This window comes from Sinocyclocheilus grahami, unplaced genomic scaffold (assembly GCF_001515645.1).
Source record: "Sinocyclocheilus grahami isolate Dianchi unplaced genomic scaffold, SAMN03320097.WGS_v1.1 scaffold1590.1, whole genome shotgun sequence".
NCBI lineage: Eukaryota > Metazoa > Chordata > Actinopteri > Cypriniformes > Cyprinidae > Sinocyclocheilus > Sinocyclocheilus grahami.
In genome coordinates, this window is record NW_015506769.1 from 4,269 (window position 1) to 16,185 (window position 11,917).

Here is an 11,917-nt window from a genome sequence, read left to right on the forward strand (position 1 = left end):
GAAACTCGCGCAGGTGTGCAACTACAAAAAGCCGGTGCTGTATCACGCCGGAGACATGCCCTTCAGATGTGAGCCGTGCGGCCAGAGGTTCATTCTGTCCTCGCACCTGAAGAGACACCAGAAGTGGCACTCGCATTAGAGAGCAGAAACCAGTATATACTTTCTGAGTGAGTGAGTGAGTGAGTGTGTGTGTGTGTGTGTGTGTGTGTGTGTGTGGGGGGGGGTGGGGGGAGTATCACGCCGGAGACATGCCCTTCAGATGTGAGCCGTGCGGCCAGAGGTTCATTCTGTCCTCGCACCTGAAGAGACACCAGAAGTGGCGCTCGCATTAGAGAGCAGAAACCAGTATATACTTTCTGAACGAGAGTGAGTGTGTGTGTGTGTGTGTGTGGGGTGGTGGGGGGGCAGCAGCACATAATCAGTTCAGAGACGAAAGCATTGTTTACAGTCGAGACGGAGCGAAGTTCGTTCTCAGCTCTAGTAGATTCAGATTAATCACATCCAAAATAAACGCTTTAGTGTACATATGTGTGTGCTGCGTATATTTACTATGTATATATAAAGACAAACAAATGCATGTATACATTTTGAAATTATGTACACATATACACACACACACACATTTAATATATGCAAATTTTTCTTAAATATATATATACACATGCATGTGTGTGTCTTTATATATACATAATAAATATACGCAGCACACACACACATATGTACACTAAAGCGTTTATTTTGGATGTGATTAAAGATTTTTTTTACTGACGTGACCTGCAGATTTCACTCATTCGATAGAGAAAGTTGAAGGTCGAGCGGTAGTAAATCGTATGAATTATTATTACATTCATTGTGTGAGAGAGCATTTGTGAAGCATTATTATTACTGCATTTTTCTCCGTATGTTAATTTAGTTCATAGCTGTTGAGAAGTGATGCATGGTGAGCTGAAATATTGATTTACTGTTACGAGAATCCCTAATTAACCCTAACCCTAACGAGAGAACTTAACGTTTGGCGTTCATCACACTAACGAGTTCATCTGTAACTATTGACTCGGTAATGACTCTATATACTGTTCTCGGTCGAGCTGAGAGTCAGTCTGGGATTATTAAAGATGCCGTTTCTTTACTCTTTAATGTAAATGAATTCGAAGCAGTCTGTATTGTATAAAGTGCTGTATGAATAAATGTGACTCGTCGTGTAGTGTAGGTTATATAGTGCTGCATGTGAAATACATTTGTATATGCATTACATTCATCTGTTTGAGTCGCTTGAGTTTTTCTCCTTCAGCTGGGCTCAACATTTACTTTTCCTTCAGCCCGAGGCTTTTGGTGTGAAAGGGACAAAAATATAACTTTTTAATATTAAAAAGAAACAGGCAAGCCCTGCCCGGATTCAAAATGTAACGCAAAAGTAACAACGCATTACTTTCCATAAAATGTAACCAAGTAACGTAATTAGTTACTTTAGGGAGTGACGCAATATTGTAACTTTTCCCAACACTGGTGTTAATACATACATTTATTGGTTGCCTTCATATCAAATCAGATCTATTAAAAACTCTGATTTCTCAAAGCCAAATGATTTTGAAAGATCTGGAAAAGATCCGGATAACCTTGAAAAAGCATCAGATTTGTATCACGTTTCCGTGCGGATTTAACGTATGCGAGACCATGACAGAACAGCATGGAAATGATGAAGTATTCATGCAATTCATGAGTTTATCACTGAAGTTTATTCTTTGTCTGAACTCTTTGCTTTTGCAAAAAAAAAAAGAGAGAAAATACAACTATTCATTGTTTGTTGAATGAATGAACCGGAGCTAATATAAACTTGCATTTCATTTTAATCATGTAATAGTAAATGTTGAACTTTACATTTTTACATTACATGAGCACGCACACACAAGCCTGTCATGTTAAAGAGTGGAGTTTTTAGTTGCTGGTCAGACGAACATAAAATAATCTAATCTAAGAGTCACGCTAATGTGAAGAGCAGCTTCTCAAGCTCAAACGTATGCGATCCAGTGGCAAGAACGCATAAAGTGAGAATGCTTGCTGAAATTATTTTTTAATCTTCTGTAACACATTTGAAGGAACACAAAAGAAATAAACGCTGGCTCTCTCCAGATCCAGTGCGGTTCTTCAGGGAGCTCTTTAGATGCTAACAAGCTAAAAGTGGCTAGATAACAGAACGATTATTTATTTAACGCAGAACAATCATGGAACAGTCATCGCAACACTGTGCTGATCCGAGAAATGTCTAAGTTTCTCCAGAGAGAATCCTGTGAAGAACAAGAACAGCATTAAGTGATGAAACCAGGTTGTCCTGATCCAGAGAAACACAGCGAGTTCATGAAGGTGACCAAACAGCCTCGAACCTTGGCGAGGCCTGCAGACTGACCGGAGGATCACAGCCCAGGAACGCTCGGTTATCATGCGAGTACTGCAGCAGCGCGCTGAAACACGGGTCCTGTTATGAAGCACACGAAACACAGTTCAGAGTCTGTCAGGGGCTCCAAATCACCACCTTAGAATTATTCATGTGTGACCCTGCAGCACAAACACCGTCATAAGCAGCACAGGTATATTTGTAGCAACAGCCAACAATACATTGTATCAATTTTCTTTTATGCCAAAAATCATTAGGATATTAAGTAAAGATCATGTTCCATGAAGATACTTTGTAAATCTCCTACTGTAAATATATCAAAACTTAATGTTTGATTAGTAATATGCATTGCTAAGAACTTCATTTGAACAACTTTAAAGATGATTTTCTCAATATTTGGATTTTTTTGCACCCTCAGATTCCAGATTTTCAAATAGTTGTATCTCAGCCAAATATTGTCCTATGATAACAAACCATACATCAATGGAAAGATTATTATTCAGCTGTCAGATGATGTATACATCTCAATTTTGAAAAATTTACCTTTGTGACTGGTTTTGTGCTCATATAAGGAAATAGGAAGGAATGATTTTTGTAATGCGGGGAGTTAATTCCATTAATTCAAGTTATTTAATAGAAGTGAATATGAATTATTAAATCTTTTCCAGGTGGAAAGAAATAAAACCTTGGTCTGAAATCACTCCTGAGTTATCAAAGGTTATGTGATTGAACTGCTTGGATTGTGTTGAGTATCTACACAGACGTCCTTCGTTTGGATCGAGTGAAGAGGGCTTTAAATCTCACCTTGATTAAAACGTGTGGGTTTCCGATCACAATGAGCAGCGCTTTGGCTCGTGTGATGGCAACGTTGAAACGCTTCGGGTCGGAGAGGAATCCCAGCATGCTTTGCAGTTCTTCATTCAGCAAGGACTCGTTGGATCGGACCTACAGTTTAGAAAACAGTGTTAATTCATCAGAGAGGAACGATGAATCTGAACACCTCTCACCTTTATCCATCTGAGCTCTCCAAACATTCATTATAATGCAGTAGATGCTTTATCAGTTTCACACGACCGGTCTTGCTCGTCTATTTGTTGTGATGTATACAGGCAACAATAACGTACAACGCAATTTACAAAAAGTAAGACTGACTCCAGTCTGGATCGCAGGTTTGTTCAAACAGTTCGAGCTCGTCCTGCGCTTCACTTATTTCCACAGCGCGAGCCGGCACTCCAGTCAAAGCACTTGATTTTTAATACACTTGAATATTCAAATGAAAAGGTACAGACTGATGAATATTTATGCATACACAGGCTACTATATCTAGTATGTGCTGGGGCTGCAAGGAAGATTATTAGCTGTTATGTTTAGTTTTTAATGGAGACTCGCTCTGACTGAATCATTTGATTTTGCACGCTGATTTACAAATCAGACAGCACTATCACCTCTCAGAGCAGGCGACGATTTCTCTAGTTCAAAATAACGAAGAGCGACGTGTTTTTAAGAAATGTAGTGGAGTAAAAAGTATGAAATCATGCTTTGACTTATTTCGCTACACTCCAAAGTTTCTTGAAATGAAGCTACTCTGATAAAGCACATAGATGTGAAAACACTGGTTACCGTTGACATGATGATGATGAGGAACTCCTGGCCCTGGAACTCCTCCACCGACCCCACCTTCACCTCTCCCAGACCCACTCTGTGCAGCAGCACACGGATCTTCTCCACCTGAGCACACAAACATCTCAGGACTTCATCATGATACAAGCCATGAAAGACAAGTCTGCTGATTAAACGGGAGTTTACATAACTACATCCCACCACAGACAGACGGACAATTCACTTGAAACTTAGCTTGTTAACTAGTAATCCTGGCATTGTGTCCTCTCAATACTGCTGGCTCTATGACAAACAGCATTTACAAGCTGCTTAGGATAAAAGCGTCTGCATGCACGGAAATGGACGAACAGATGCGGTGTCTGAGGGGTTTTCTGCATGCACAGAGCTGCCAGCCTTAGAACAAGTTTTAGAGTACCACCAGTGTGACGGGACGTGACAGGTCTTTTTTTTGCAATTTAAAATGTTGGAAGTATTGTTTTTATGGATTGGCCATTATTGAGCGCTATAAACGCATGTAATGAAACGCCACATGTGCATCACAGAAGTAATAGAACTTATGACGCTTCAGGTTTAGAAACGCTTCTCATGCGATACACATGTATCCATTTTTAAAGTGTCATCTATTGATTCTACCGCTTATTTATATTACATATGATCTGTATATATTAATATTCATTTAAAATAAATGCTTTATAATAACTGTTAAACAAAGTGCTTGCGTGTAATGGATTAATAATAATATAAATCATATTATAATTATGTAAATCATATGCAAATTTGAATTATCATTAAAGCCAGACAAATTTGTTGTAATTTTTTTAAGGTACTTTATAGTGACCTTTAACCCTTTCCCCACCAAACACTGAATTTTCTGTGTTTTCCCTGTTACACGCTAGGGGGCGCTATTACGCATCTCCTGAATGAGTCTAAACAGTGTTGATCAAAAACACAGACCAGGAAGAGACAGAAACAAGCGATCCCATATGTAAGCATATGCATATGAAAAATAATGCGATCAACACTAACCGCGTATTAGTGTTGTTAAAAGACCCGGTATTTCGGTACCAAGTCAGTACTAAAAAAATGAAACCGTTACGGTACCAGGTTTTTTAAAGTACCGGTGGTACCGAGTACCCGGTCAACCCGGTTCTGATGCGCTATCTGAAAGCTAGCCTCTTCCAGTGTTGCCAAGTCTGTGGTTTTCCCGCAGAATTGGGCTGCTTTAACACGGTTGCCGCGGGTTGTTTTTCATATCCGCGGGTTGAAAAACGACCCCATTAACATGATATTTAGCCCCTGGAATGCTAATTTTACCAGGGGACCCCTGCCAAAACACGCGTATTTTATCCTCGGAATGTGATGTTTGTGAAAATCTGGCAACCTCTTCTTAAAAGCAGTGGCGACCTCAAGAGGAGGAAACGCATCAAACTAACAAAACACCCCGATCAAGTTCAAGCAGGTAAGTTTCAATTACATTTTTAATATTTAGAGCTTCGGTTATGAATATTCCATATTTTAATTTGAATTTCGGATTGAAATAAACATCGCCGTTAGCATATACGTAGTTAATCAACAGCATAAGCGCGGCTAACGCTAATATAATGAGCATTAGAATGAATTTTGTTCAAAATGATTTCTTTGTTAACTATTTAATGCTCCTATAACTTATTACTGTAAAAAACAGGAGGACATAATGGTATTTACTATTTTTACACACCAGAGGCTTTAAAATGAACTGTGTAACCAAAATATGCGTGTTAGAGAAAGTACAAATGTATGGTTAACAGTGTTTAGTCCGTCAGAAAAAGTTTTTTTTGCTTGTTTTTTTAGTTGGTTAGTTGCAAAATCTTATTGTAAAGTGTTTTTAATACTACAGTTTCCATCTATTTGATATACACTTAATATAGGACATAATATAACACTGTTTATGTTAACAATTAAATAAACTTGTGTATGTAACATAACACAATATTATATGTAATCTTATCTAAATTTCTTCTAAAAGCTGAGGTTTGTTATTTCCTGAAGTTATATTTTAGCTGGTGTCAATGATCTTATGCTGTATGTGGTCAGACTCAGACTCAGCCCATTTCTTTACTGATGTTGTTCAATTAATATGTTTTTGTGTTTTGCTTTGGTACAGAGAACCGTGGATTTTCACTGGTATTGGTACCGAATACTGAAATTTTGGTACCGTGACAACACTACCGCGTATAAATGAAAACTGCCTAATGTTCCCGAGCGAAACGTGGATCCAGAAAGTGTGCAAGCTTTGGGAGCGCTGATGGAAGCCATCTACTGCAGCTTTGCTTTGATAATATTACGGAATATGATCCAGATGTAGTATTTGATAAAAATGCGATTTTCTCCGCTTTTTGTAGAAAGCACATTAAGTGCTCACGTATTAATTTAAAAAAAAAACGTGAAGCTAGAACAGATTTTTGTTGTTTGAAAGCAGAGGGTCTGATCTTTATTTTGATGTACTGCATGTTCAGATATTCATACAGCAAAATATTCTGGGTGTCATGAAATTTTAGTGAAAATCAGCAAAAACGCTGGCAGGGAAAGAGTTAATTTGTAGGAAGAGAAACTCTGAGTGACTTTCTTTCTGCGTCAGACAGACATGTGTCACTTTGCTTGCATCTGATTGATCCAACTTCAGTTCGAGATCTCTAATCCAGAACACAACCAGCTCCAGAGCAGCTGTGGAGTGCAAGTTACTATGACAGTGAATGCTGCTAAAAGCCAAGCCACTTTCATGGTACCTAAAACCCAGGATTGGTGCAAACTAAACTGAAACTAGCCAGATAAACCGGCTTCATGGTACAGGCCCCAGATCTAAACCTGCTCTGAAACTCAGACACTCACCTGTTTCTTATATGGAGTGATGACGCCGATGTCGGTCACTGCGATGGGATTGTAGAGTCTCTTCGCGAGCTGGCAGCAGTACATCATGACTTGCACAGCTTCAGCGGGATTGAACCACGACGGATTATTGCCCTCTCTCATCTCAGTCCCCTTCAAACACACACACGAGGCGTCTGAGGGTGCTTTCAGACCTGTACATCGTTTGCTTAGTTCCCAAACAGAGACTTCATTTGTTACAATGTTGCAATTTCTTCTTGGTCCGGTTCGATTTCACAAGGCAACATTGCAAAGCTTATTGTGGCTTTATAGCAGTCCTGGCAAACGCCAAACAAATGTAGCAGTCATCCCGCTCTAATATATCCATCTATATACAGGTGCATCTCAAATTAGAATGTCGTGGAAAAGTTCATTTATTTCAGTCCGAGTTATTTAGATTTAGGTTAAACATTAACTTAAAAAAACAGCTAACTAACACAATAAAACAAAAATATAACAATTAAAATCATGATTTTTGAAAATTAAAAAAAACGTATGTTTTTGCACATAAACCCTTCACATATATATATATATATATATATATATATATATATATATAAATGCAGTTACAGCCAGCAATATTAAGCTATATTTATTCTTGTAATGCGCAGAGAAGAGCAATTAATTACACAATGTTTTAATATGAAGAGCTGCTCTTTGGTTTTCAAATGCAAAAACAAATATTCTCACTCACAGAATCAGACACTGACTGCTGCATTTACGTAACATATCTCCCGTTATGAATTATGATACCGCTTGGTTCGTTGGCTCGGACTGCTTTCTCACCACGAGTGAACCGCTCCAGAGTGTGTTCTCTGAACTAGAGGCAGGTGTGAAAGAGTCGATACTCACCCGCACGCCGTGAAACATGAAGGGGAAGCCCTTAGTGGGAAGCCTGTTCCAGTGGCAGAGCGCATCCACGACGGTCCTCTGAGAGCGAACACACAGCTCTCCGGCGTAAAACAGCCGCGACGGCAGCTCCAGCAGAGCCTCGTGGGAGCGGTAGTTATACACCAGCTTCATCACCTACAAAACCACACGCATCAATACACTACTCATCACAGGAGTCTGGGAAGAGCTCCCGATCAGTGGAAAATAAGAACCATTATTAGACGGGGGTTCCAGGTTCAGTGCATGCTGCAACGATGCAAAGTTCATTTGAACTAATTGAGGAAATCTGTGCCACTTTAATGTGCAAATGCACTAGGATTCTCCCTTAAATGTTTTTATTGATTTCATCTTAAATCACGAGGTGTCAATAAAGGTTCCTGACGGAGACGGTGATTATTTCAAAGCTGAAATTAGTCTGGAGTATAAACCATTTCAAAATAAAAAGTTTTATTTTTGCACAAACACTTTCTGTTTGCCGACTTTGCACTTGTTGGATATCAATATATTTATTGTTTAACATCACTATAGTTATTTGCTTCTGCCATGGTGTGATTCTCCTCGTGACGGTCTTATTACAGCTTTGCTCAAATAAATGTACATTTATAAAGAAATATATATTTTTTTTTACAATTACTAAAAAAAAACATTTTTAAATAACCAATTAAATGAGTATTTTAGTTAAGTTTTATCGCAACATTTGCATCGATTACCACAGCAAGCTAAAACAATCATTTCTACTCATTTCTCAAATTTGCAGAGACTTCGGTTTACAACAAAGCTCAACAAGTGATCGCATGGGGAGTATAAAATCAGAAATCTGCATTTTTCTTAAAGGTGATATAATTTTTTCCCCCATGTTAAAAAAACGTTGTTAAATAAATTTATCTATTAAAATAATTTAAGGTTAAATATTTTGTGCGTCAATAGGTTTGCTTTTCTGAAGAAGAAAAGAGTACATTTATTTGGCAGGGATGCATTAAACTGATCAAAAGTGATGAATCTTATGTAACAATGTCAACGGCTTTACCAATTAAAATATATATATATTGCGGTCAAACAATTAATCGCGATTAGTCGCATCCAAAATAAAAGTTTTTGTGTACATAATATATGTGAGTGTACTGTGTATATTTATTATGTAGATACACACAGTACACACACATATGTGACCCTGGAGCACAAAACCAGTCATAAGGGTCCATTTTTCGAAATTGAGATTTATGCATCACCTGAAAGCTGAATAAATAAGCTTCCATTGATGTATGGAAATCTGGAATCTGAAATTTAATATTGAGAAAATCATCTTTAAAGTTGTTCAAATGAAGTTCTTAGCAATGCATATCACTAATCAAACATTAAGTTTTGATATATTTACGGTAGGAGATTTACAAAATATATTAATGGAACATGATCTTTACTTAATATCCTAATGATTTTTGGCATAAAAGAGAAATGTATAATTTTGACCCATACAATGTATTGTTGGCTATTGCTACAAATATACCCCAGCGACTTAACACTGCTTTTGTGCTGCAGAGTCACATATAATATGCAAACAAATTTATATACATTATTTTGGATGCAATTAATCGTGATTAAAAAAAAACTAAAAAATTCTTATCAGTTTCACAAAAACAGATCAATTCCTGTAGACTGAATGATTTTCTGTGGAAACTGACAGCATGTCAAGCATCCTGTAACTAAAGTGTAAACTGCATTTATCTCAGAATATTTCATATATCCCACAATCCCTTGTAACGCAGCCTCCTGACCAGCAGGGGGTTGTATCCTCTCTCGCTGCAGCTGTAGAGCGGCGTTCCCATCAGTCTCTCCAGCAGAGACACGCCGAGTCCAAACACAGCGGCCAGCTTCGACTTCACCACCGGCCCCAGCTGCTTCGGATCTCCAGCCAGCACGATCTGCAGAAACCAGAGGCGGATGAAGCCGTCTGCAGTGACCAGTGCTTCCACACGGACTCTGCTCGTCTCACCTGTCCACTCGTCTCAGACAGTAAACTCAGAGGGATGAGCGACTCGGGTTCAGTGGCCTGACCCGCCTCATCCACAAACACATGTGTAAAGTGACCAACACTGAAAACACACACAACACACCCACGTCTTCACAAGAGCTGACTGCACATCATTAACATCACATGCCAGTCAATATTATATTGTTTTTTCCCCAAGCATGTTTACCAATTTCAAACCACATAAATCTTAACTATTATTTTACATATAATCGATTATAAGTTATACAGTGGTGACCAAAATGATTAGAACACTAGTATTTTCAGCAGCTAAAGTCAGTTATTTCTATCTTTTGCTGTAGTATGCATCTCATGGGCATTTCATAATTTTCACCATTTCAGTTCAATCTCTTGTTTGGCCCATTTGCCTGTAAAAATAACCCTGCTTAATAATTATGCACACCTGAATGTTTTTCGCTTCCAGCCCTTGTTAACAATCATATGCATTACATGTAAAATGAATAGTAGTTATTAAGATTGATGTGGTTTGGAATTGGTCAAATGTGCTTGGGAAAAAAATCTGATCAGATTATACTGATGTATAGATTTCATGCAGTTGTGTACTCAACGTTATCCCAAAAGATCCCAAGGATTTGTAAATCCAGAGAAAATCCCGTTTTAAATAATGGCTCGTCTCTGTCGCCTATCAGTGACGTAATATCCGCACTATCCTCAGTTAAATGCTGCTGCACAGTTCAACTAAATCCATTACGGCTGTTGTGAATAAAATGAGCAGATCTAAATTTAATGCTGTGGTCAGCACTTTTTATTTCATTTTCAATGTTGCGCCATGACTCTGTTACGTGTTTTTACAGCACTGCGCATTATAACCAATCACACACACACACACGAGTCTGTTGAGCTTATGAACGCTAATGACCAATCAGATGCCTTCAGAGGAGTTTTTGTTCAGTGCACACGCTCGAGAATTCTCTCATCATGAACAACAAAGTGCAGATGTACGTGTGATGTAAGATTCATTCATCAAACCGTGCATGGACAGCTTTACGGATTATAAAGGGAGTTTTTTGAGAGTGCTTAAACTCGCGCTAGACTGTCATTGTCAAAGAACATTATGACTGACTTCAGTGTTCTTTGCTCACTTTCTCTGTATAATTTACCGTGTTGGGAAAAGTTACTTTTAAAAGTAACATTACAATATCGCTTGCTTGTTTTTAATATAAAAAGTTCTATTTTTTGGCACCAAAAGCCTCAGGCTGAAGGAAAAGTAAATTCTCGTCTAGAACGCAGAAGAGGAACGTTCAGACATCTTCAGCGATTAAAAAAAAAAAAGAACAGATGTTAGTTTATTTAAAGTCATTTTTGCTTAGTATTATGACTGAATTGGACATCGAAGCTCAGCAGAAAAGACATTTAATTATTGCATGTTTGTGTCACATTCAGAGTTGCATTTCACCGTTTTATTCATTTTGAGGAACACTGAATCAGTTTTTTGTGAGCGAGTCATTTATTCTAGAACTAAAGTAACATTTTGCTCCTCTCAACATGAGCACAGGAGAGCTTTCAATCAATACATGATGAAACAAAGTAACTGGTTTACTTATTAGAAAAAGTAACTCAGATATTTTCTTCCTAATTAAAAAGTAATGGGTTACTTTGCTAGAAAAAAGTAATCTGATTATGTAACTCGCTTTATCAGGCATGACCACACCTCTTCTGGCCTGCAGGTGGCATTGACGCGAGCCAGGCTGGCGGTGTGCAGGAATCCGCTCTGGTGCAGACGTGTGCAGACGAGGTCCGCGGCGCTGTTTGAGGGCGTGCACACCAGCACACGACTGCAGGGGATGCGGTGATGCACCTGCACACACACAGACACACAGATAGAGTTCACACACATTCACCATCTGACCTCAGCTCACGCACTACAGCAAACTCAGCAAGAGTTCTGAGCAACATGCACCACTTGTGTGTGTGTGAGTGTGAGAGAGAGAGCGGTGTGTGTGTGTGTGAGTGAGTGAGAGAGAGCGGTGTGTGTGTGTGTGTGTGAGTGAGTGAGAGAGAGAGAGAGAGAGAGAGAGAGAGAGAGTGTGTGAACAGGTGTGTGTGTGTGAGCATGTGTGTGT

At 38.7% G+C, this 11,917-nt stretch overlaps 1 protein-coding gene and 1 pseudogene across 1 annotated transcript in view; one reads left to right on the forward strand and one right to left on the reverse strand.

Moving 5' to 3' along the window:
* The window catches only part of LOC107571404 (gastrula zinc finger protein XlCGF7.1-like), a 3,396-nt pseudogene extending 2,864 nt beyond the window's left edge, over positions 1-532 (forward strand).
* A 1,213-nt stretch (positions 533-1,745) lies between these two features.
* mov10l1 (Mov10 like RNA helicase 1) overlaps positions 1,746-11,917 on the reverse strand; it is a 34,562-nt gene continuing 24,390 nt past the window's right edge. Inside the window, exons 17-25 of the mRNA XM_016257723.1 lie at positions 11,486-11,652; positions 9,798-9,897; positions 9,580-9,726; positions 7,769-7,942; positions 6,881-7,030; positions 4,013-4,120; positions 3,197-3,337; positions 2,382-2,473; positions 1,746-2,285 (exon numbers count right to left, since the gene is read on the reverse strand). Of these exons, the coding sequence (XP_016113209.1) occupies positions 2,264-2,285; positions 2,382-2,473; positions 3,197-3,337; positions 4,013-4,120; positions 6,881-7,030; positions 7,769-7,942; positions 9,580-9,726; positions 9,798-9,897; positions 11,486-11,652 (1,101 nt within the window). The 3' untranslated portion in view covers positions 1,746-2,263. The remainder of the gene's footprint in view (positions 2,286-2,381; positions 2,474-3,196; positions 3,338-4,012; positions 4,121-6,880; positions 7,031-7,768; positions 7,943-9,579; positions 9,727-9,797; positions 9,898-11,485; positions 11,653-11,917) is intronic.